This window comes from Phalaenopsis equestris, unplaced genomic scaffold (assembly GCF_001263595.1).
Source record: "Phalaenopsis equestris unplaced genomic scaffold, ASM126359v1 Scaffold000256, whole genome shotgun sequence".
Lineage (NCBI taxonomy): Eukaryota > Viridiplantae > Streptophyta > Magnoliopsida > Asparagales > Orchidaceae > Phalaenopsis > Phalaenopsis equestris.
In genome coordinates, this window is record NW_018164698.1 from 954,135 (window position 1) to 981,410 (window position 27,276).

Consider the following 27,276-nt stretch of genomic DNA (forward strand, 5'->3'; position numbering starts at 1 on the left):
AATCTAATCGAAAAGAAAAAGTTGACCGACAAATACCTGGTTCATTAATCTCATGAAAGTGCTCGTTGCGTTCAACTGACTGAAAGGTATAAATAAAGTCCATCCCGCATCTTGAAGGTGATTTTCCATTCGTCCCCTGATCTCATCCGTATCAGGTGATATCCATTGTGCGAGTCTATCTTGGAGAAGATAGTGACTTCATGTAGTTGGTCTAAGAGATCATCCAAGTGAGCTATGTGAAATCAGTACTTAATGGTAATCTTGTTGATGGCTTGGTTTTCGATACACATTCGCCACAATCCATCCTTTTAGGGCACCATCAGTGCTGGGATCTCACACGGGTTGGTGCTTTCTCTGACTAGTCCCCTTGCAATGAGGTCCCGTACTTGCGGTTGTGGTTCTCCATACTCCGCAGGTCTTAGTCTGTAGGCTGGTCTGTTTGGCAATATGAATTCCGACACGAGTCCAAGAAAAAGTACTCAGCTTAAGACAAACAATTCTACGTCATCGTAAGAGCTCAGAAACATTGAAGTCATAACCTATTGGCCAACGAGTTTACACTATTTATCCAAGCCTTTCTCTCTTTACAAGAACTTTCAATTCTCTCTTAGAAGTGTAATTAAGAAGAAATCACTCACCTTCCAAGTATGATAAGACGTAGGTACTTGGAAAGAGAGAAAATGGTAAGAGGAACTAATGCTGCCTGCATTGCTCCTGCCTTTGGCATCCTTAGAAGGTAGTAAAACTATTTGTTTCCTATACTTCTTGAAAGAATAAGTATTTTTAAACCCGTCGTGTTGAGTTTTGCGATCAAATTATCAAGACCTTCCTAACAGAATATGACAGTCGTCCATAAGAACTACGTCGTATCATACCTTTTCGTGTAGCTGGTCCCCGATGGAGAAATCAACTAGGCACTGTTGATCTGCACGTACCAGCAATACTGTAACCATATTCTCGCAGCTACCACTGTTGATGATCAGGCTGCAAACCTTCTCCTTGATGGTGCACTTGGTGCGAAAATGTTATGCCTTAACCAGGATTGGTCGCGCACGAGCTCGGGCTGTAGCATTTTTCGAACGACTAGTGCTTCTTCGTCTTCATGGAGCTGGAGTTTTTTTTTTTCTGAACTCTCTAATTCCTCATCGACTTCCCCGTTGTCGTCTTGATCTATGAGGGTGACAAAGCAGGTAGTTGGGCAGCTGGAGGCAATGTGATCGTAGCCTTTGAATCGAAAACAATTCCTGGCTGGCACTTTGTTGGAGGAACTATCTTTTTCTGGCTTCTTTCTGCTCTGATCTGCCCTGTCAGTCCTTTATCCAAGTTTGTTATTTCTCCACGAGGTACTCTTGTTGGCTGTAGCAGTTGTAGGTGACCGCTTAGTTGAAGATGGTGGTCTGAACGATAACTTTTACCTGCTTCACTTATGTTGTCTGTCTACCTTTATGGCTAGTGTATGGACATCCCCTAGAGTCTAGTATGGTTGCAACTCTATCTCATTGCTAATGGTTGGTCTTAGGCTTCCGAGATATCTGACATTCGTATTCTCCTCTGGCTTTGTTAGTCGAACTTTTGTTGCAGGTGGTCGAACTGGGTCGTGAACTCCTCAACTGATAGATTTCATTGGTACAAGTTGTGGAGGTTTAAGAAAGCCCAGGTGATATTGCGGTGGGAGGCATTTGTTCTTCACTGCCTTCTATTTAGCATACTTAGTTATCTTTTCACTTCCTTTCCTCCTTTGCCTTTGTAAATTCTTCTACCATAAGGGGTTATTCTTCTTTAGTTTAGTTGCAGTTAGCTTGACTCGCTTGTCCTCTGGTACGTCTTTATATTTGAAGATTCGTTTGATTGTTTGCAGCTAATCGATAAACTCATCGGCTTCCCTCGAACTCTAGGAGGTCCATCTTGATGCATAATCTAGCTCTGATACGAAATGATACCGGAATTAGTTGTGATGTGTTGTGATATAAAAAATAAACTTTCATTAATATAAAAATAGTGATACAACACGACTCAACAAAAGGAAAATACAGTAATAGACGAAACCCTAGCTAGAGCTACAGGAAGAGATTCGAAGGTGGTAGTGGCATCAACGCGGTGTGTGGCCGTTGGGCAGGTAGGTGATTGTGTGTGCTTGGTTGTAGGTGGAGTGGATGACAAGATTGGTAGTGTGGTTGAGGAATGTGGGGTGGTAGGGAAAATGGATGGGTGAGTAGTAACGAAGAAGTTTGAAGTTTACAACACCACCTCGGAGGAGGATACAATCGAAACACTACCTGTTGTTAGTTACAACCCTAATAAGTGGGAACATACTCAACACAGGAGATTAGAAGACAACTTCTAGTAGAATTGCCTCCCACACTCACAGGGGACATCTATTTATAGCCTCCTACTTCCATACAAAAGGAAGGGGAGTGGGACCAAAAGAAGAAAAGTGTGGAAGGTGGTTGAAGCTGCCATGGATCACGAGGATTCACAATCCCCTCTTGTTCTTACTCGTGGGATCGTGATTCTTCTCCACTGTAACGCGATCCTTCTCGCGATCCCGTCTCACTTCCCACGATTTTGCAGGATTTCTTCCCGCGATGTTTTGCAGGGCTTTTGCCCTGCTGTTTCTCAGGGCTTCGCATTGCGATGCTATTTTTCCGCTTGAATTCAAGCACTGCACCAAGTGTCTGCGTCAGAAAATAATCAATTAGTGTTTTTATTAGATCCATTCTTATTAGTATTAATATGCTCACCTCTTCTCTTAAATAAATTATTAACAATAACAAAGTTATATGCTAAAGCAAAATCTAATATGGTTCTTTTTTCTTCATTAATCACTCCAAAATCATAACCACCATGAATATTTCTAAAATCTTCCACTACTCTACCAACACGTTAATTTAAATCTCTTCTAATAATAATTCTTTTTTCAAGACGTATCATCTGTATTAATTTTTCTGGTTCCAAAAGTTTTCTTTTGAACATTTTATTAAATCTACTTGAGGAGCATAAGTACTTATAACATTAAAAATCTTAGTATCAACAACAATTTTTAGGACTATAATTCTCTCTAATTCTATTAATTTTTACTACATTATCTTTCAAACTCTTATCTATAATTACATCTACACCATTTCTTGTGCGGCTCTTACCTGAATACTAAAATTTAAAACCTAAGCTATCCATCTCCTTTGTCTTTTTTCAAACCCATTTTACTTTTTGAATGCATAAGATATTTATTTTCATTTGAACTATAATATCAACTAATTCCATTAATTTACCTATGAGAGTACCTATATTCCATGATCATATCTTAACATTAGTTTCATTGACTAACTTTTTTTTCCCGCATTCGTTCGTAATGTTGGAACCCTTGCATATGTGACACTACACTCGGCGCCGGTATAACGTCCCATTTTCAATATAATATAAAATATATCAATCAAGCTTCACGATTGTATATCAGATTTCTATTCTGAGATGATGAGTTTATTGTATTAGATTGTGAAAAGAGAAGTTAAAATCATCTTGTTAACTTCAGTTTTTGCGATTTCGAGTATTGGACTTAGTAATTAGAAATTATTGTTTTATTTTATTGGTACGACAATCCACTTGAGAGTATGCATGTAAAATGTTGATGAGTCAGTGTTTTAAATGTAAAATATAGAATGCAAAATTTCAATTGATTGCTCACAATGAGTATTTTCACATTTCTTGTGTTATAAATTTAAATTTATATATTCTTCTTTTCGAATTTAAATTCAAGGATTTAGCACGATTGTCAACGTATATTTATATACTTATTTTTGATGATTTGATGTGTCATGCACATCTTTCGGAAAATGTTACTTTTTTGGACAAGAGTCACTTTGATTTCGTCTCATTCACAAATGTATAATCATTTGTGATTTGTTAGGGCTTGTTATTGTAGTCATTCGTGTGAATTCACCATCATTAAATTACGCTCGTGATTTCATGCTAAGTTCATTATCGATCACATTATGTGTGAAGTCCCGTTTCAGTTAACTGGGGTGAAGAAATGAGAAAACGAAAGAAGAAGGGGCGCGAAGCCGAATAGATATGTTCGTGTATAAATCCTCACATTGAAGAGGCAACAGAGGCGAGAGTTACATACCAGAGAGTCAAATGGCTCAAGTTAGGGTTTCATCATATTCAGAGGCAAGAGATATCTTTTTTGTCGAGCAACAAAATGGAAGGAGCGGCTCGCGACTTCAATGCAAAAGGAGAAGAGCTCGGGCTCTAGGCAGCTATCGAAGAAAAAGAGTTGAGGAAGAAACATCGTGCAACGAAGGAAAAGTCGATGGGTTGTGTTCGTGCGGAGGGGAACCGAGGTAAGCTTGCGTGTGTCGGTCAACTTTTTTGGTTATTTGAAAATATGAATATGAAAATAATTTTTGAAATTTAATTTAATTTAATAGATATATAGTTTCGGTTTTGAAAGTAGTATGTTTTAATTTTAAAAAAAATGAGATAAAATGGATCTCATTCGTCCAATAGTTTGCATAATCGTGTCCGATACCGCGAATACTATACCCTCCAGAAAGATAAGTGTAGATCTCGGCGATAGACCCAATCCTGCAAATTAAGAGATTTGTGACATCCGTTTGATCTGCGAACCTTTTATGTATGACCGACAAATTCTCCCATCTAATACAAAAATTAAATATAGTTTATTTTACCTGGGTTCCAAGTTCCCTATAAAGGCAATCCCTTATAGTTAATTACATCTCAAATGACTAGGGTCAATTGAGAAAACTCTCGATAATAATCAGAGGTATTAGTCTTCAAGATTCTAAAGTTTAGGTTTTCAGGTAGGACGAGGAAAATCAAGTGGGAATGACTCAATACAGAGCACTTATTTTCAGGAGTTCAAAGGGAGGAGAAAGTAGGGGATGTCACTGATCCAAGGTAAATCTTGATGACTTCCCAAACTACCCTACGGTGTGGCTACATTTTTGGAGATGACGTTATTTAAGTGTTTGATCCTGCCAATTTTATTATTTGGGACTTAAACTTGCATAATGTCTGATTATGCAAATATCCCACAGAGAGATATGAGGGTTTACGGATATGAGGGTTTACGTCGTACCGTACGACAATCTCGGAACCTAAGTCGAGTTAGAACTTACGCTGCACAACATGACTGTACAAGGGCCTAAAAAGGGAGTGTGAGGATTTACGTCGCGTTAGGTGAGCTACCTCGAAGCCTTATGGGTTGTCATTATACTAGGAAGGGATAATGCTGAAGAAGATCCTCTTGCTGTTCGCTCCAAGCTCGTCGTCGTGCTGCCCACAAAGTTGGCTCCAAGCTCTTGTTGTAGCGATGACTCCAGGGTTTAAGCGTTTGAGATTGGTGATTTATATTTCTTAGTTTTGATGTCAAAATTTGGTTTTGTTTTATTTCGGTTTTGGTTTCAGTGCTGATTTTGCATGTAGAATAATCAAATTGCTGGTAAATAAAAAGTAGTTGAAATGTAAATGCAGTCAAGTAAAATGCTGTAGATAAACTGTGAAAGCGTATCTCGGTATATGCTATTGTTGTGCGATTAATACTATGATCGTAGTATAATTTGCAGCATATTTAAACATACTTGCAAGAAAAAAAATATAACAAGAAAGCCCAGCATGAAAGTCATAAAAACGAGTAGTAGAAATCACGAACAAAAGAGACCTGTAACCACGTATGATAGCTCAAGACTAGGTATAAGACATTGGTAAAAGTGGGGGCTCAGAGCTGGGCTGTGTGCTTTCCGACCTTGAGTAAGAGTTGCCAACTCGATAATCTACAGGAGGTAGTTCTTAACCTCAATCCAAATGACTAACCATGGACTTTTATAAATTTTCATAGAAAAAATATTTGATTTTCAATTTTCATGCAAAAACTAAGTCTTTTTTTTATGCAGAGTTCTTTTTAACATGCAAAAGGGATTTTGTTTTATTTTCGTAAATGTTTTTGTAAAGTCATATAGTCCACAGGTTAGTCACTCTAATCGTGCTAGAACTACTGACAACTTAAGAGTGTCGGGAGCAACGATCCCACCAAAAATCGGCAAATAGTATCATGGGTTCTTCCCTCTCTCTTATTGAAGATCCTTGAGGTAGGAGATACTATTCTAATAACCTAACCTCGTATCCCTCGTTTAAGCACACATGAACAATATTGTCATCGCCCTCGCCACCTAGACCCTAGACTTATCCTAGTCCGATGATCCATATGCGGCGTTAAGAAATTTTCTCAATTGCCAAGAGGATTTAAGTGTAATATTCAAGCTCAAATCCCGATGCACTGGGTTTCATTGTAGGTTAAAGCATTGAGGGAATTTCACTGTTGATTTAATTAAGCATGAGTCACGTCTTGGCGCATCATGTCTAGTGTCTTAGTCAGTTTGTCAAGTGCCTAGTTTCATTGTGCATTTAAGGGTTAGGTGAATGAACTCTTACCTAGGGTATGCTCCTAAAACCTTGGGAGGTTACACTGCTGAGATTAGGTAGATAGGCTCTCACCTAGGGTGTGCTCCTAAAATCTAGGAAATCTACACTAATGGCTAGGTGGATGAGCTCTCACCTATGGTGTGCACCTAAAGTCTAGGAAGCCTACATTGAGGGCTAGATGAATGGACTCTCACATAGGGTGTGCACGTAAAATCTAGGAAGCCAACATTGAGGGCTAGGTGAATGGACTCTCACCTAGGGTTTGCTCCTGAAACTCTAGAAAGTCTACTCTTTAACTTATGCTTAAGGTGATTTAAGATTTTTTATATCTTCCAATTAATTAAAATATCAATCCCTATCTTTATGACTTAACCATTAAGCAAGAAAGAGAAATCAAAACAAAATGATGGGAGAGGAAAAGAGATCAACCCGCTTCCAAAACTCAAAGCAAAAAGGGGTGAGGGGCAAAAACACAAAGCAGTGTTAGAAATACCCAAAATAGTATCCAACCTGCTCCAAAACCAGCCCACAAAACACCCCAAAACAGCCCTTAAACTCCCCTCAAAACAGTGTCCAAAACCTCTCAAAATCAGCCAACAAACGCAACCCAAAACGATGCCCAAACAGTGTGTAATTAGCTCAAGAAAAGAAGTTTAAGAAAAGAGCCCAAGAAAAGAAGTTTACAGTCTCCTAGATTGCAGCGAAATCAGCCCAAAACAGTCCCCAAAATATCATTTAATTACCCTCCAAACAACATTAAAAACAACAAGTAAAGTCCCTCAAAATCAGCATTTAAATGGGGCACAATGCCCCCAAAAACAGTAGCTGAATCAACACCCGAGTGGCATATAAAGCCTCCGAAACCAGCAATGTATATTGTCCAAATGATGAAAGAGTCGAGGCAAAAAAAAGAAAAACAGCTAGAATGACACCCCAATCCTTCTTCAAAACAACGATAATACCGAACAACCGACCAAGAAGAATCGAATAAAAATTTGCACGCATATCCCACCATCCCTTTGTGTTAACATATCTCCAAACTAGACTTTAATTCTTACATTTTTACCACCCAAATATTTCGTATCATGTCAAAACAACATCGATACGACTTCTAGCGCGCGTGCACAAAGATGTGTATGTAGAGGGATGAAAACTTAAGGTGTTAGAAATGTAAATCCATGAGAATAATGTGGCGCGTATGTGAATCCTTCTAAAAAAAAAAATCAACAAGTTCTAGTAAAGAATATTGAAATAATATTAGAGAAAAGACTCAATTGGGAAAAATTCACATCCAATAATTCATGGTCACGATTTTAACAACTATTAAGCATTATCTATTATGCATTATCTTGAATTTAATGAAGAACGATTCCATTTCCCCATGTTCACACAAGATCATTGTAATACTAGCATATCAGATGATTCCTAGATAAAAACAAGTAAACAAGGCTAATGCAATTAAAAGAACAGTGGATAATCAAGACATACAAGATAAAGCGCCACGGATGATAAACTTACTGAAACAACCAATCATAAGGCATTCCAAATTGACATAATTTACTTTTCAAGAACCTAGCAAAGCATGCTTTACAAAATTCTAAGCACATTTCAGAGATACAAAATTTTATGGCTCCAAACAGTAACTCTAATGAAGAGCTAAGATCTTTCATAAATCTAGAAATAAATCAAGTAGACATTCAATCTTAAATCACATAATCCACACATTCGAGACAAACAAAAGGGACCATTGTTTGCGATTCGATAAAAAAAATGGTTTAGAGTTCACCTTCTTAAAACTCTTCGGTGGAGGCCGGGAGAGAATCGAGTAGGGAGGTTTGCCGTATGTGAAGGGAACGGTCAGGGCTGCTGGACGAACACTTCTCGTCGCGCGAGAGAAGGCGCAGCAGGAGCGGGCTTCGGGGAGCTTCGGTTAGAGCTGCGATCGAGAGAGAAAGAGGGAGCTGGGTTTCTTCTGTACCGATCAAAGGAGCTGAGGCGAGCGCGAGACAGGAGCTCGGTTCGCAGCGTCGAGTCGCAGAGGAGAGCGTGCGAGCGGAGGAGGAGTGGGATCGAGGGAGCACGACCTTCGGTTCAGGGAGGAGCAGCGTTGAGCGGCTGTTCAGCGTGAGAAGGAAGAGTGGAGCGGGGTTTCAATCGGGAGAAGGAGACGAGCGGCTTAGTCCGTTCGGCGGCAGGAGACGTCTGATGCAATGCAGTGAGGAGGAAGGAGTCGAACGGGAGAGTCTTCGACGCAGAGAAGACCCGAGGAAGAAGTCTTGGGTCGCGCGAGAGAGAAGTAGACGGGAACAGGAGCGAGCAGAGGATTTCGGTCTGTGAAGGAGGCGGGGTACGGGATCGAGCGTGAGAAGGAATAGGGTGTTGATCGTGCCGAGCGCCCAAGGAAGAAGCCAGCATTCCCCTTTTAGAACAGGAGCGGGGCCGAATTTAATCGAAGAAGCCGTTATGCTAAAACTTTGGCGGGGCTTAATTAGTTTCCGTTGATGAAACAAATTCAAAAGGAATGTCTTTAACTTTCAATTAAAATGAGATTAAATTTCTATTTAAAATTTGAAAATTTGAAATTCAAAATTGTTTAACCCTTGTTCAGCCCGAGTCTAGCCCAAATCGAACCCGAGTTGAACTTAGGTTGAGCCCGGGCCCGCGCCCGCTAATTAAAAAAAACGTGCATCGATATCCGTGCTAGTTGCTCACGCGCGAAACCAAAATGATATGGGTGTTGTGTCCTTTCTAGCTAAAGTTGACGTTCCGGACGCGTCGGTGCGGTCCGTTTCGTCATTCGGGGTCATCCAGACGAGTTCGCTGACTGGCAAGTCGATTTAAGTTAAAATCGTGTGTGGTGCAGCGAGTGTGTTGCTGAGTCACCGAGGGTTCACCTAGGGTCGTACGATCCTGTAGGAACTTATTTTTGGGCCCTCTACATGTTAGTCTCTAGCCTTACAACTACGAGTCGAGTGCTTGGAACCACTCATGCGAGTTCTTCGCAAAAAAAAATGAGTCAAGAAGTGGATCGAATTTCTACGGGAGGTAGGCTCCATTACTAGTCTGCTAGGATGGTCAACAAGGAACTCCTAAGGCTAGATTATGGGTTCTGGGAGTAGGAGACTAAGACCTCACTAAAAATGAGGTCAACAGCGTGCGATCCAGATCTCGCATTGAAGATCCAAAGTCTCTGTCAAGCAGTGGTGGAGGAGAGTGCGGGAGAACTTTATGCGCACGACAACGCTCGAACCTAGATGTTTGAGCAAAAGAAGAAAGGGAAGAGCGTAGTGTTGTTGGCCGAGAGACTTGTGTGGATCGCGTAAAGAAGAGATTTCCAGCGTTTGAACCGAGCCGAGCCGAGCCGAGCCATAGCCTGAGAATAGATCATCGTGCTCGATGGAGAAAGGCGGCTCGCGTATAGTTCTCAGGCATGAATATGGATAAGTTATTTATTTAAGTTAATATTATACATATTATATATGTGTTTATTATTTAAAAGTTAAACTTAAGTGAACTTGATTCAGGTACAAAAGAAATGTTAGAGTTTTGATTTTAAATAAATTTTATGTTAATTGATAATATTTAATATTAATTTTGATTACAAAAATGAATTTAAAGTTTAAAATATTTAAATATTAGTTTACATAGTGCAATACAACAATAATCGATAATTAAATTACAATTAACTGATAATTGAATATTTTAGGAGTGATAATTTGATAGAATTAATATAAGAGCAAACAAAACATCTATTATGGAGGTGAGTATTCATGTTTTTATATTATGGTGATGTTTTGCTTTTAAACCAAATGCATTTATTAATACCATCATTAGCTATATTGAAACTATTGCAAACTTATGATTTTGATTTCTAGTGAATTTTTATTCATATTCTATGAATGATATCGTGCATGGTATTATTTAAATGATTTATAAATATATTGTTTGCTATGTAAATGAGAATGAAATATATTTTTTTGTAAATGATAGTTTTGATAGAATATTTGTATGTGCATATTTAACTATGATGAAGTTGTCTTTTGATGGTACTAGCGGGGGAATACTAAGGTACCCGTGCACGTATGTGAAAAAGAATATTGATATTGAAGTACCTTAAGTGCTATAATTTTTTGACGGAGCTCTTGTAATAGTTGTACATATATAAAATGATATTTGTATGATATTGATATAGTAATTCATTGAATAACTTAATAATTAATTTATTGATTTATTAAAAGTTTAACTGACATGCATTTTAATTTTTTTTTCTTATTTTGTTATAGTTTAAGAGTATGATTATTCACCGACTTGTTTAGCACACAGTTGTTTTAAAATAACTTTTCAGGTTAATTAAGTAATTAAAAGATGAATGATAGACGGGAGAATGTTTTTAGAAGATGCAAACAACCAGTAATGAGGTAATTTTAAATATATTACTTTAAATTAATTTGATTAATGATTCTTTCATTTGTAAAATGATATTTCTAGAGAATGAATATCTAAAATTTAAATCCTACCGTCCGATCGTTTGTTCCTATCATGGTTAACTCCAAGTCTCGGTCCGGGTCGTGAATTTTTGTTCGTTTGCATATGTTTCGGTTGCAAATATTACAATTTGGAATCTATTAATTGATTTCAAAGAGGCAAAATTTATTTTTTATATGGTTTGTTTTTTATGCAGGTTGGCCCCGTAGAGAATTGTTGTTTCATCTATAAATCTTTGCTTCTGTTATTGTGGTTTTTTGATTAAACCTGATATCAGATTGCTAGCTTAGATAATATAAATATTCTTTAAATTTTTACCCAAGTTTAAAAGCTTCACTATTCCACTTTGGTTATACTTGCAAATCCTGTTCGTGATCCTTAAAACTTATGGAGAGGAGATGCTACCCTTGCTCCTTCGTTCTTCTCTTTGGGAAGTAGTTGATAACAAAATTACGGGCCAATGTGAAATTATTTAAGGCTTTGATATTGGAATGCATTTTATAGGCGAAGTGAACATTTTTTTGGAACGTAGAATTATGCAACTTTCAAATTAAGGTCACATGGCCCTTCTTAGTGGCTATTTTTAAACAATGGTTAAGCAATAAATATCACTTTGAAGGCCAACAATTAGAGGACCCAAGTGATACGAAACAATACCATCGCTCTAATTTTAGGGTTTTATAAAAATGTTAACCAACATAAAGCTACACCCCAACTTTACGGATTTTGGTGTAATTTATCACTGATTTTATGAAGATGGTTTTGAATGCCGCCACTGTCCTTCAATTAAAGTGGTTGGTGAGGGGGAGCTAGTTCAAGATGAAACTGCCTATGTCAGTCATTCGTTGGTATTACTTGAATCCTCTCTACCATCTCTTCTATTGGCGTCAAAATTCAATCTTGAGTTTTAATTACATGTAGTTGAACACTGTTGCTCTGTCTTTTCTTTATGATAAACAGATCACATTACCGAAAGTTAAAGCCAAGTTGAAACTAGAAAATATTTGTAAGAATCAACCCGAGTATACACAGGTACGCATTAATTTGTTTTACTTCTTTGTCTTATTTTGTTAACAAAGTTTCTTTATAATGCAAATCTTTTTTTCCTAGGTCGGGCCTATGCTAATTACACATTGGGGGCTTAGTGGTCCTGTGATTCTTCGTTTGTCTGCTTGGGGAGCTCGTGATCTCTTCCTCAATGAATATAAAGGTAGGAAGATTTTATTTAACTTGCTTCGAGGAGTTAAATTGATTTTCGTTGCCTAGATACTATGCAATTTACCGTGATGTGCTGAATCAGCATCAATTTAGGGGAAAAGTAGCATGGTTTACGAAATTTCTAGTGTTGTCAATTATGACATGTTCATATTACTTGTGTTTCTTGATAATTGAAACTATTCATTGAGGGGAATGCTGCTGCAAATTTCTTGCGCCAGGCACATGAGAAAATATACCTAAGTTTTGCTATGTAGAGGATCCCAAATAAGATGAAATTTAAGGTTTATCCTTGTGTTTATTGCTTTTTAAGGGTGTCAATTTTTAAAGAAAAAATAAATACATTTTTTACATTTTTTCAGCTTGTGTAAAGCTTGTGTAATTTTTTTTTTTTTCTGTATTCGGTGCCAAATGTAGACTTCTTCTTTAGATCAAAGTATGCTTTAGGATCATTAAAAAGCTTTGTTACAGGTTGGTTTTACTCTTTTGAGAAGGAGATGAATTATTTTCCTCTTTTGCTCATTATTTCTATTATATTGAAATCTGAAAGTTTACACTTGTCAGAAACACAAATTGTTTGTTGAGATGAGCGAGTTAATGATCTAATCTTTGTCTTATTTTGATTTACTTATATATATATATATATATTTTCATTTCATAGTTTTTGGGTTATGATGATCCCTCAGGTGATATATGAAACATCTGATGCCTTCCTTGAATCTGAAAATTATTTGAATTTATGTCATTTCACCAATTAAACTGCCAACACATCAGCACCAAGATCTTCCTTGATTTTTGCTTGGATGGAAACTCCATCGGCCTCTGAACACCCGATATCTCAGCTATGCCTTGTTGGTTCTCAAGCCGATGGTTCATCAGATCCCTCGTCCCTACAACAGATCTCCTCAACAGCTTTTGAGGCACGTTTCTCATGTGTTGTGAGAGTAGCTGACCATTTCTTGTTCAAGGAAAGTGGGTAAAAAATCAATACTATAAGAATGTGCTATAGGAATCAATTCGTTGGCCGTTCTACTCGACACATAGCCTTTGAAGCTGGCAGAATGGGATGAACTCCATTTGTATTATTTATAGTACATGAGTTTCTCTCTATGCATCATAGACGTAGGCTACAAATCTCAGATGTGTGCTTCTCCATCTCTTCAAATGCAAATGCGTGGCTCTTTACCTATCAAGTTTTATTCTCTAAGTTAAGCCTGTAGAATCTCTTTCTGATGTACTCTTTTTCCTAGGTTTAATTCAGACCTAAAGCTCATTCTCATTGCTTCTTTTTTTGCTACTTCTGACTTCATCTCCTCTCATGGCTCATATTGTAAACTTACTGACGGCCATTTTATGGCGTTACACTTTTACTGAGAAATTTTTCTTTGAAGGAAAAATGAGCTATGGGATACTCTGTCGACATCTATCGTTGCTAGGTTTTCACTCCATTTTAGGTTGGTAGTTCTTTCAAGCTGACACGACTACAATTAGACAATTCCTTGTATGACATCATTTGTACAATCATTGGCTTCTATGCCATTGATGTGATTTGTTTAACTACATTGGAAGCATTGGTTGAAATAGACCTAACTATTCAAAACTTTTCCGACAATAAATGAGAGTCAATGATATATAACATGTTGGCTCAATTTGATGTGCATTCTTGTTGACTGTTGCCATATTTCAATGAAGAATACTTGAAGGCGGTTTTTTCTAAGTTTACAATTGTCATGTTTTTCAAAGAAATGCTATTAATTTTCGAAATTGACAAGTCTTAGATTGGGGATAACATCCTCAGGGGAAGATTCTTGATCAATTCATGAATCATGCCTATTGTATTACTTGTCGGTACAAATGCTGAAATAGCACCATGCCAATAGGCCACAACCCGATCACTTCACCTAACAAAACTATATATAAAACAAGAGAAAAATCGTTTAAGTAATAATTGTTCTCTTAAAGCTTGATTAAGTTATTCATTCATTTTCCACACTAATTAATTAATATTGATAAATTTAAGTTTTGACTAAAACAAATAAGAAGTCAATGTCATGCCAAATGTATCCATATGATCAAAACCCCAGAAAAAAAAAATCACATCAGTCAGAACTTGTTATGTTGATTATCATTTCGTGGTTAGCTTGATTGAGAGTGTTATTATATTATGGTTATAGTCTAAGCCTGAATCTTTTCCAATGACTAAGTTTGTTGCATTATTCAAACCTTAAAAGATATAAAGAAAAATTTAGCACTTCGATGTGCGTTTCAGCAAACCGAAACAAGCATCACATGATTCGCTTCGCAAGCAAAGCGAAGCGTGCTTCAAAACATGCTTTTACTCATTGCATTATATATTTCCTTCATCCAATCCAAATTGTTGTTATTAGAAGCAAATGATTTTAGAGCTTATATACTAGTCTTAATTGTAAATTCTCTTTCACAACTGAAAGGGAATTAACAATAGGGGGCTATCACTTTTGAGAAATCACGAACTAGATCGTGAATGCTTTGCTAGTGGGTAAAATAATGCATTTTTTTAAAATTGTCTAATCAGTCTTCTGAAAAATAAACTAGCATGCCAATTCAAATATAATCAACAGAGTTGGATGAGGGTTTTTATAGTCCAAAGTTTGACAACTGCACTATGCAGTTTTTGCTACATCCTCTTGTTTGATCACCTTTATTGCTCTCACCAACCTTTTACAGCTTACAGTCTTTTTATTCTTTGAAACAATCTCATTAGTTAAGAAAGGCGCAGCCAATTGGTGGTTCTCCATTTGAGGCACTTAAAAGAAATTATCTGAGCTACCAAATATCTTAGCCTTTGACTTCCTTAAGTTTCTTTACTGGAACCTTCTATAAGATCTGCTTATGGTCTTTGTTGTTATTTCCAGAAAGGAGAAGACTTAATTGAGCTAAGGGAACCTTTGCTGCTTTTATAGATTTCCGGTGGTAGAGCTGTCGAGGAATATTAGGTAACATATTTGCTAATTATTAGGAAGTAAGCTGAGATTTAGATGGTTTTTTTAGAGCAAAAAAATAAATTCAAAAAAATAAATTCATAAATGATGAAAAAAAAAAAAAAATTGCAGAACTTGTAACAGTCTGAGCCGATTTGATACCAACATCTTGGGATGTGAGGAAAGATCTTAAATTAAGAAAAAAAGTCCAAAAATCAACATAACACTGTTTAATGAAGATAATGCAGCCTTCATTCAAGCTGCTGAAAATTGATTTCAATAGCTAGCCTAGTTGTTTAGCTGCAGGTTGCATGTTTGATAAATTGGTATAACTTTATACGTGAGGTTGATTCTCATGTTTAGTTTGAAATAATAAACATAGGGTTTAATTTCAGATTTATTCTGTTCACTATTGTGATAAAATCTATAAATTATCTTCTTTAGTATTGTTAGTGGAATAACGCAGAGATGCAAGTAATTTTAGCTGCATTGTCAGGGCATCCTTTATCTTTTATATTGCCGATGACAATATAAACAATTCTTTTCCTCCTCCTTTTCATTCTGCATTTTATCTCATGCTATACTAATTATCACCTATTTAAACTTTGGTTTTCCTGAATATTTATGCAGGTTTTGTTTACATAGATTTTATACCTGAAATAAATGTAGAAGATCTAAAACTCATTCTTTCCCAACATAGAGAGCATATGGCTGTGAGTTTTCGTCCACTTAACACTTTTCAGTAATTGTAAAGCTGCATCTTTCTTGATGAATTATGTTTGATTCCCTTTTTTAAGACATTATTTAATAATTAAATTATGACTCATCTTTATATTTATGCATCTATTGGTTTTTATCGTTCATTTGATCCTGAATCTAAAACTTTATGATCTGAAGCTACAGGGAGAATGCCCATGCCCTGTGCCTTTGAATGAAGCGGCATTTACATAAATACCGCACAATTCTTATTTATTTACATATATAACCCCTAAACTTTAATATTTATATTCACAACACCTATATTTTTAATATCACATCAAAATTACCATTCTACTAACTTTATGAAACTCTAATGCACCATTTTTATGTAAGGTCTATAGCATCATGGTGTTATAAATGTGAATTTGAAACTTTTGGTGTTAGATATGTAAATACATAAGAACTGTGTGGTATGTACGTAATTTCTCTTGAGTTAGCCGCATTATCTAACAACTGCACTGTTTTTGCTACAGTCTGACCTCTGATGTCTTCTCATAAAATATTATAGCCGGACTTCCCTTTCATTTTGCCGGACTTCCCTTTCATTTTGCTGTTGAAATTGGGTGAAGGATTTTAAAAGGGATCCTAAATCACAATAGAGGCTCTTTGAGTCTGGAGATTCATTGTAATATGACGTTGTAACTTACTGCAAAAATACTGAAATTTTTGGGGGGGACTAGCGGGCTGTTGTTAGGATGTGTGGAGTTTAATATTTTCCAGCAGAATCCCTTGAACTTTGTTAAGGAGTTCGGGCTTGGAGTCAGTTACTAATGACTCTAGTTGTGGTTGAACACTGGATTTGTTTGTTTGTGTGGATCATCTATGGATGAAATGTGGACAACACTTGTGGATTAATGTTATTGCTAGTCAAGTTGTGGTTTTCGTGCTGACAAGAGAACTAGGGATTTAGATTGAGTTAGAGGGATTTACTAGCGAGATAAATTAAGGGAAAAATATTAGGGTGAAATGTTGTAATCATTACAATTGTTTCAGATATTAGTGGAAATAATATCTCTCTATGCGGCAATGGATGTAGATATCTCTTATCAAGTCTTGTAAATTCTTCTCTTCTTATTCAACTGTATTTTCTTGCAGGTTGTATTTTATTCAATTGGTTTGATTTAGTATTATTACTCAGACATGAACTTCTTTCAATTATTGGTATCGGAGCTTTGGTTAAGAAAACTTTCATATTGGAGTAAGAAGGATAAGAGGATCAAGATCAATAAGTTTAATGGATAAAACTTTAGGCTGTGAAAGTTACAAATAGAAACTATATCATTAAAAGCTCCATCAATCACTAAAAAAAAATGAAACCACAATCTATTGATTGTGTGGAGTGAAAGTTGATGGACAAAAAGTGTTGGGGGCTATCTTTTTGTCCATGGCTATGATTGTTACCTTTAAAATACATAATGAGGAAATTGTAACAAGTGTAATAAAAGCGCTTCTCATCTTGTACAAAAAGCCTTTAGTTAATTAGATACGCATAATACACAAGTTTTTTAATATTAGGATATTTTTGGAACTTTGGTTACCTAGCACATGAATGAGTTTAACTTAATCGTGAGTCTATTGAAGTCTGTGAACATCTAGTTTGACAATGAGATCCATGTTTTATGTTATATTCTCTTGCTACTGAAAAGCTAGGATGATGTTGTGATTGTTGTTAGTTATTCTTATGGATCAACCTCTATGAAGCTTAACAATATAAAAAATCACATCCTTAATAAAGATGCAATAAGATCAAGATATATCATTTTATATCTTTAAATGTTAGCAAAAATTAAATACCTCAATGCAAAAGCAATCATCAAAGCAAAGAAAGTTCTAAATCTGAGCAGGGGGGCAAACACATTAGTGCAAGCTTGCAATGTGGAATGCTCAGTCTTATGAAAAGGATTTTCCCATAGAACAAGAGTAAAAAGTTAATAGATTGAAGAGTCTATGAATATTACATGTGAAGAGATATATAGTGCACTAGTCCTTAGTTCAAGTAGCTTGATGGTGTCCTAGATCTTGGATTGATTCGTCTCGCTCTGCCCCCCATAAAATGTTAATAATCTAGTTCTCTTTAGATTTTGCAGGAGATTGGACTTATGGTTGTTTATCTTTTGAATGGCCAACCGTTGAGTTTCTTTATTTTTGTCCTTCAACATTTATATATTTAGAACTTTTCACATAGACCTAGGGATACCACAACAGTAGTGCAAACCAAAAATTGCATCGTGTTGCTATTGTAAAGGAAGATTGATGTATGGGGGGTCGATATATGCGGCTGGGAGATGAAGCCTGTTGACCATTACAAAAATTAAAATAAATAAATAATAAATAAAACCCTACCTACTCCTGCCCCAGCAAAACTCTCTTAACTGTTCGCGCTAGTCTCCTCTCTTCCTCTTTATCTACCCACGACATAAATTTCAAAGGGGAAACCACAAGCGAGCGGGACAAGAAACTCCCCTTTTTTTTCGACTGTTTGAGAAGCCTTCGATTCGCAATGTAGGTGCGTTCGTCACCTCACGATACACTCGCAACTGGAGATAGCGAGGAAAGCCATGACACTCCCTATATTGCAGGCATCACGCGCAACTGACCCACTGTTCCCCTTCACTTCGCCTTCTTCCTCCTATTCTAAGTCGATCCTTAGTTATCTTCTTTGTTCACGCATGTCGCCTCTCCCTGCACCGTAGTCCCTTGCCCTAGCCCACACGCCAGAGCCGATCATCCTTGTCTTGCACCAATCCTCCTTGTTGCACTTTCGGTCCCACGTTCTTCTCTGTCGCACCTTCTAACCCACATGGTCCTCTTCTCTAAAGTCTGAACAGGTCCTCCCTGTTATCATGCTTCCCTCGAAAATCGATCTCACTCTGCCGAATATGAAAGTTGCTCTGTTTTGCCCTAGCCCGTTTAAGCTGCTCACTTCCTTCTCCCCATCCGAAGCCATTCAAGCTTTGATAAGGTTTGCAAGCTTTAATGTGTTCAGTTTGAAATATATAAGCTCTATCACAGCTCACTATGACACAAGTGGGTTAAAAAATCGGACTTAAGTAGTTCAAATATGGCGGAGTTGCTGATAATTCTCTTCACTCATCAAGCCATAAAAATGGTCTTAGTGAAGGAGAAAACTCTTCTTACTCAACAATCCATAGAAACAGTCGCAGTAGGAGAGCCCCATCTTGTTACTCTGATGATAGGAGTTGTTTAGTTCCCAAACCTATCCAATTTAACAAATTCAAGTGATCCAGATCTAGGAGACATTCTCAATAGATTGACAGATTAAAACAAAACCAAAGAGATAATCTACACTCAGGAATAGCGTTGCAGTCAAGCTAAAACATTCTCAATTATACAAGTTCCAATACCTTATGATAGAAGAAAGGAGACTCCCAAGTCTATATGTTTAAGCCTATTAAGTTGTAGAAGCACAACTCTCTGTAGTCTAAGTCTATGACTAAAGAAGGTCCTAAAGATCGGACTCAACAAGCCTAAATATGACTGATTCACTGACAACTCTCTTTACTCAACAAGCCATAAAGACGGCCGTAGTGAAGAAGCCCCTGTTTTGCTAGTCGGATTACAAAGATGGTCAAGCTTCAAGTCCATTCGACTTGATAAAGAGATTTTCTTGATTAATCTAAAGGTCAAGAAAAATTAAAAGAATGGTCATCGCTCAGGAAAGAATTAAGTCGAGCTTGATGTCTTGTTCATATAAAGAAAGCCCAACTTTGTTTTCAATAATGTCTAATCAAGCATAGGACACAGACCAAAGAATTCTATTCTTCAATAAGTCTAACAAAAGAAGAAAACAAACTCGAAGAAGTTATCCCATAAGTTCATTCAAATCTCGATGCTGAACTAAGAAAATTCAATCATCAATAAGTTCGATAAAATACAATATAGGATTGGTGATTTCTTGCCACTGACTCGACATAAGCCTGAAGGCTAGGTCATTGGCATGCATCATTCAAAAAGTTCACAATAGTATATTGCTAGGACCGAATGTATAATCACTCACTTGACAAATCCGTAGAGACAATTCAAGTCAATTCTTTCAGCAAGTCCGTCAAAGCACAAAGCTAGAACCGAAGGTATGCTTATTCACTTGACAAGTCCGCGGAGGTAATTCAGTTCAATTCCTTCAATAAGCCTGCCAAAGCACAAAGCTGTAACCAAATGTATGTTCGCTTACCTGATAAGTCCATAGAGACAATTTAGGTCAATTCCTTCAATAAGTCTGTCAAAGCATAAAGCTGGGATTGAATGTATGCCCAGCCATCTTACAAGTATGTAGATACAACTCATGCCAATTCTTTCATCAAGTCTGTCAAGGCACAAAGCTCAATGTTAAGAATATGCTCATCTTCCTCACAATTATAGAGACAATTCAGGTTAATTTTTTCACCGGGCTTGTCAAAAGAGTAAAATTAAAGCGCAAAGGACAAGTTCAATCTTTGCGCCAAATATAAGCGACAACAGGTAAGAGGCGATGTCAATCAAAATTGGTCTATTACACTATAAGCTTGCATATTTAGCTTGAAATTATACTTTGCATTGGAATCTAGTTAGCATTTTCGGAGACCAGCAAAGTGAAACCCTCAACGTGACATACAAAAAAATTTTTGAGAACCACATAGTTGATCAGTTTTTACAAACAAGGTCTGCTTTAGACACATACCATATTTGTTGGGCAACATTTGTTGACTATTTAAAAAATTAAAATAAATAAATTAATTAAAATAAGTAAACCCTTCCTACTCCCTCCCTCAGTAAAAATCTCGCAACTGTTCGGACTATCTCCTATCATCCTCTTAGGTCCTGTTTGAGGCAGCTTATAAGTGTGAGTGACATTTTCAAAATGTCGCTTCATCGTTTGGAAATCACGTTTCGGCAGCTTATTAGAAAATGCGGTTGGATTTTTACACTAAACGCAGGCCGCGGGTCGAACCCTGCAGACCGCATTTCAGGATAAGCTGCTTGTCTCGATAAACACAAGTTGCCCCTGAACGCACCCTTAGTCTACCCACGATAGAAATTTCAAAGAGGGAAACACAAGAGAGCGGGAGAAGAAACTCTCTCCTCTATTTGGCTATTCGAGAAGCCTCATATTCATAGTGCTTGAAAACCCCTTTGCCATCGCGACCGGAGGATGTGAGGAAAGCCATGACAGAATCCCTTTGTTGCGGGAATCACGCGCAACCGACCCACTGTTCCCCCTCCACTTCGCCTTCTTCCTCTTATTCTAAGTCTAACCTGTACCTGTCTTCTTCATTCATCCACATCGCCCCTCCCTGTGTCGAAACCCCTTGCTTCTGTCCTTCATCAGTCTCGCCGAACTCCTATCTTGCACTGAAGCCGTCTGCCCTAGCTCGTTCAGAGCCGTTCATCCATATCTCTCCTATTATCAGAAGAGGTAATTAATCATAAGGGCTTGCGCCTATGGGAAACCCTGAACTCCATATCAAAAAGTCCTCGCAAAATGAGGCTGAAATCTCTGGTTAGTGTTGTATCTACAATCTAATCTGCTTTCTGAAAATTTAACCCTCTAAAACTCTCTCAAAACAAAACAAAATTAAAAAGAAATGTTGAGAATTTTGGGAGCCGTTTGAATTTTTTGAGCCCACAAAGGCAAGCAAGCTTCTTTCATCAAACATAAGCGAGAAATTTCCTTTTCTTATTCATCTTTCTCCTTTTTTTAAACGCCACTGACATAGGTTGATCAAGATTATGTCATTAATTATGGCATAGCCCAATCTCCTCGAGGTCTATTAATTGCATAACTCAGGATTTCCATAGCCGCCCATTAAAATGTTCCCACTGCAGATCTCTCTCTTCTGCAAAAGATAATAACAAAAAGGAAAAAAAAAATCCCAGTTGAATGGTCATGTCAAAAAATTTTTTAACAAATTTAAATAAATAATAGTACCAAAGTTTTAAGTTTTATTTGGTTCCAGCCGGAATGCAACTAATATGTAGAGAACTGTTTTGAATGGGAATACATTGTTCATGTTATATGTTTTTAACAATTATCTCCGAACCTTCCTTGGGTGATTTTTATTTCATCCACGTCAGATTTATGTAATTTATTACTATTATTATTTTGTTATTATTATCTTTTTATGTAATTGAAATTATGGTAAGATTTTATCTTCAAAGCACATTTATCATGCTTCTTTGTGCTATATAGTACAACATATAGTAATGGCTTGTCAGGACCATTGCAGAAGCAGAAGCTGAGCAATTCATTTCCCTCTAAGTTCGGCTTGGTAAAAAGATTTTGGGGATATCTGCTTGATCGTGAGGTCATACGACCTGATAAAGCATTAGTTACAATCTTTGCATCAAATTTTAAAAATATTTATAAACTACATTTATGTAACTTTGCAGGGATTAGATGGTGATGAGCCTTGGGCTAGCTTAGCAAATAAAAGTTTAAATTCAATAGCACTTCTGCTGAAGCAATGCTCATTCAAAGTGATTGGAAAGGTTTTACTCGGTTAAGTTGTTTTTAATCTAATTTAATAATGATGCATGAGCATGTACTGTGGATTTCATAACTTTCACTGCTTTTTCTATATTCTATTTAACTTTTTGAAGGGTCAATTTAAAGAGGAATTTGTTACTTCTGGAGGTGTTCCACTCTCAGAGGTTGGAATCCTTATCTTTCTTTTAGCAAAGCAATTTTTTTTTGCTCGTTTTGACAGAGTATGTTTTTCTTGTTTTGATGAAGATCACTCTTAGCAATATGGAAAGCAGGATATGGAAAAACCTATTTTTTGCAGGAGAGGTGATTAGAAATGCTTTACTTAAGTATCTTTTTGAAATGCTTAATTGACACTGATACAAGTTAATTGCAGGTTTTAAATGTTGATGGAATTACTGGTGGTTTCAACTTTCAGGTAGTGATCGCCAACTCCTCAGCTCCTCATTTTATTGAAGTAATTGAAAGCTTAAAAAAAATTGATTAAGTCTGAATTTTTTGTTTAAAAAAAAGTTGTATCATCCACATGTTCTAGTCATTATTAAAAACTTCTAATTGGTTTAGCTATTTGTTAGCCGTATGTTTTGATTTGTATGATTTAACCTTTGCATTTCATTTCATATTAATTTAAAATCCTTTAAAACAAACTTTCATATTTTCATTATTTTCATCCCATTTGTGATGCACATTTTGAACTTTCAAATTGCAAGATATGAATGAAATAATTATTTTAAACTATTTAATAAAGTAATTATTTTATTAATAAAATCTTAATTTAATGCATAAAAAATAATTACTCATCTTTACCTCACAAGACCTCTGCAATTCTTATTCTTTCACTAACTCTCATCAACAAGGGGGTCCGGGGTGTCGAATTTTCGGAGCCCACTTTTCTCATCACTCACAATTTCATCATCTTGCAATGGTTTCACTTCCAATTTGAAAAGAAGAAGAAATGATTAGGAAAGTATGGATTATTACTTTCAACGAGTATTTATCTATAAAACTGCATATAAAGAAAAAAAAATATTTATAATAAAGATCTCAAAAAATTGTCTCCTAGCTATCCGTCATTTGATCAATTTAGCCATTGTTGATTGATGCTCAGGGAGCAATTCGTGAGATTTTTGCTTTTTTTTTTTTTTTTGTATATGAATCTGTGTTTGTCTAATTTTCTTTGTTTAGCTCTCCCGTTAGGTCTTATTGACTGGATGCCCCTCCACACAATCCACAAAATGTTCTCCTATTTTGATTTGCCTAATCGTAATATACTCATGTTGTGGAAAATAGTAGAATTCCACGGAGCTACTCAACAAAATATTCCTGAAAGAAAATAGCAGTCGATATGGTTGTAGCAACCAAGTTGCATCAAGTCTTGACAGAGAAATTTTAGGGTACGTTTGGGATGCTTAAGATTTGATTGTTTTTAAAAACACTTAAAATATTTAGAAATTATTTAGAGTGTTTTAAAAAAATGTTAATTTGTTTTTAGAAATCAATAATTAAAATATTTAAAAAAATATTAAACAAACTTTTTTTAGGAACAAAAGAATAAACAATGATAAAAACAAAAAAAATTCATGTCAAACAAGGCCTTAGTGAGTTTCGGTAGATTATACGCACATCTCAATCGGAGGTTGATCAGCTTGAAGTCAAATTTGAGCAAACATAAACTCCTGCACCACAACTTTAAAAATTAAGCATCACGATCCGACTTGGTTCTTAGAATTTATTTAGACGAGAACAAACGGTCAGACAGTGAAAACTAGTTTTATTTTATTCTAATTCTATCACTAATAGTTTACTTTTAAACTATTAATTGAACACATATTAATTGAAAGAGTCACTAAAAGAAACAATTTAATTGATCGAATAAAAATTTACCTTTTAGGTTACTACCCATGCCTTTTGTAAACATCATCTTCTCCAGTTTTCATCTTCATCAAAATTTTAAACCTGTAAAAATATTAAAATTAAATAATGAATTATCTAAAGATAACCCAAGGGCAATGACATTCTAAGCTACAATAGCCCCAGGAAAAGGAAAACAATAAGTATACCAATCTTTCATATTTCTATAAAAATCTAATAACAATCTAATGCATTTATCCATGTCATTTCCTGAAAATAACTTATACTTTTATATGCATTAATTTTAATTTTTTTACTTTATAGCCTTAATATTCATGTCAGTCTTATTTTAAAAGCACTGTCAAAATATAACCTAACATACCTCTGACCGATATTATTCTATTGGCACAACTATTCGTGATCTAATTTACTCGATTTTCCGAGGTGAAAAGATATTTACTCGCTCTTGACCAATATTTTCTCGTCGGCACAACAGTTAACAATCTAAATATCATAATTGTCTGGGGTGGTAGTATAATATCTACGCCCGTGTGTACACTGACCTTCCTTCTTGCATCATAAGACATACATATACAAGCATTCATTTATAAACTATGTCATTCTTCATAACATACATTCTTGTCTTATAAGTGACTTTACATTTATCAACTAATTAATATTTGCACTCTTATTAAAATTAAAGGTCATGAAATAAATTGAATTATACACCTAAACTAGAATTTACATGTCATATAGTAAAGTGACATTCTTGGAAAAACTATAATGCAGCGACTTTTGCTTAGGAAAACTATAATGCAACTATTTATACAACAATTCTAACATGCATTTTTCTTGACTATCAACTTGAAAAAATTGCTATAATCTAAATCTCGTTGAAATAAAACATAAATGAAATCTAACACTTTTATAAATAATAAAAATTACTTAAATTTGGAATTATAATTACTCAATTTTAACTGATGTGACAACTCAATAACTTTTAAGAGACATCTTAAAAACTTTTTCATTTATTCCACGTAGCACAAACAAATTTTGATCTCTCTATCATCCTTTAATTTAACTTTTTGATAAATTAAAGTCACCAAAATTAATTTATAAAATTGTTGATATGAAATTAACACAAACTTAATTAAAAAAATTTATAAAATTAATGTGTAAAACTTATAAAGTTTTACCTTATCCTTAATGTATGAAAATCAATTATTTCTGCCTCCCAATCTTACGAAGTAAAAGTGGGTGTTGTTATAATTTAGTAGAAGCTAACATTTATATTTCTAACATTTCTTCAAATTAATTAAATATGAAATCATAACTTACCCTTACTTTAAAACAATTTTGGTCGGCTACTCTTAACCACACGCGCACGAGTTGTCTCTCTTCTTCACACTATAACCTACATTTTACAATATCTATTTTGAATTCATAAGTTCTTACATTAATATTATTACATATTTAATATATTATATTTATATAAATAAAGCTAAAAATCAGATAACTCACCTGTTATGACAAATTTCGGTCTTCCTTTATCTTGCACGACGCATGCTTAAATTCCACACGTAGGCCACGAGCTCCTCTTCCCTTCCACGAAATCGACGCTGCCACCTCCTTTTCTTCCATTGACATTGATTACCCACGCAAGCACTCGCACAGGAAGCCCTACCTTCTTCAATGTTGGCTCAACCCAGCAAAGCACATGAGATCATTCCCCCAAGCAGTAATCTTCCTTCCGTCTGCTTCAACTTCGACTTCGTCCTCTCCTTCTACTCAAAGCAATGACTCGCTCGCGAGACCTCTTCTGTCTTCCTCCCTTGCACAAAGCAACACAGCTCTCGGCTTGGGCTGCGCATACAAGGTTCAAAACTTCCTCCTTTCTCCCGCCTCTACTAAGGTTGCACACGTGACCCTACAAGGCTCCTCTCTTCCTTCTCGCTGTTGGTTTCAACTCGTTACTGTAGTTCTGTTCAAATGGAAACGTTCGACTCTTAAGCCTAACCAAAGCAATGGTCATCTCAGTTGGTCAATCCGATTTTTTAAATTATTAATGTTAATATTAATAATATCATCATCATCATCATCATCATCATCATTCTTCTTAAACAGGTTATTACAATAAGACTCCACACTCGTTACATTATAAACCTCAGGCCAGGACATGAAATTCTGTTTTGTGGATGAATGGTTGTTGCTTGTCCCGCCAAGATAGGATGTAGGTTAGAAGTGTAGCTTGATGGCCACCCACCTCCTGCAAATTCGCACTTTGTCCAACATGCTATATATGCCAAATTAATTATAGCAGTTCTCTTCCTTTCTTTAACTCTCAATTAAAGACAGAAATTTGTACATCTTTTCCTTTCTTTTATTTCCATTCCTTTTTAAAGAAACATGTGGCGTCACATGCAACCACTAAATACTAATCTCTTTCTCAATAACTTCAATTCTTTTTAAGTCTCAACATGTACTTCCTTGCTGTTGATTGGTTCTGTACATTGCTTGAGCTGTGGAGGTTCTTCAACTCCCTATATCACATCACCAATCATCTCTTTCTATTTCATTTCAATCTTATTTTATTTAGATTCTACTCCATAATTCCTTATATACTGCTAAATCTTTTTAATGGTTTTGAGGGCTTAGTCATATGATATGGTTATGATGCAACACCTGTGAAGTTATGGAGCTTTATTTTTGGCCTGAGAAGAAAATATTCAATTTGGTCTTACCTATTCCTCTTTTTGGTGAAAATATTCAATTGTTTTGGGTTACTTTGTGAAATGGCATTTTAAGATTTTACTATTTTATTTTTTTTTTTAATAATAATAAAAAAAGAAATGAAAAAAATTGATGCCAGACAAGCCCTAACATGTTCAAACCTGGTGGCCCATCTCTGCAGAATGCTTGGACTGGTGGCTACATTGCAGGAACGAGTATAGGTGAACTGGCATCAACTTATTTGCTCTAATGCATTGTGTCCGTTTCCATTCCTATGAAGAATTATAAGGTCTTCTTTACTTGCTTGAATTTTGCTTTTTGTCATTATGTTGGTCTTTCCATAAGAATATATAT

At 35.9% G+C, this 27,276-nt stretch overlaps 1 protein-coding gene across 5 annotated transcripts in view; it reads left to right on the forward strand.

Annotated features, from left to right (window-relative positions):
* LOC110024406 (uncharacterized protein YtfP) overlaps window positions 1–27,250 on the forward strand; it is a 75,646-nt gene extending 48,396 nt beyond the window's left edge. For all 5 annotated transcript variants that reach the window (XM_020724353.1, XM_020724358.1, XM_020724355.1 and 2 more), the window contains 9 exons: window positions 11,887–11,958; window positions 12,037–12,136; window positions 15,732–15,814; window positions 22,085–22,162; window positions 22,248–22,346; window positions 22,458–22,508; window positions 22,591–22,647; window positions 22,718–22,759; window positions 27,104–27,250. In XM_020724353.1, the coding sequence (XP_020580012.1) occupies window positions 11,887–11,958; window positions 12,037–12,136; window positions 15,732–15,814; window positions 22,085–22,162; window positions 22,248–22,346; window positions 22,458–22,508; window positions 22,591–22,647; window positions 22,718–22,759; window positions 27,104–27,172 (651 nt within the window). In that variant the 3' untranslated portion in view covers window positions 27,173–27,250. The remainder of the gene's footprint in view (window positions 1–11,886; window positions 11,959–12,036; window positions 12,137–15,731; window positions 15,815–22,084; window positions 22,163–22,247; window positions 22,347–22,457; window positions 22,509–22,590; window positions 22,648–22,717; window positions 22,760–27,103) is intronic.
* The last annotated feature ends 26 nt before the right edge of the window (window positions 27,251–27,276 follow it).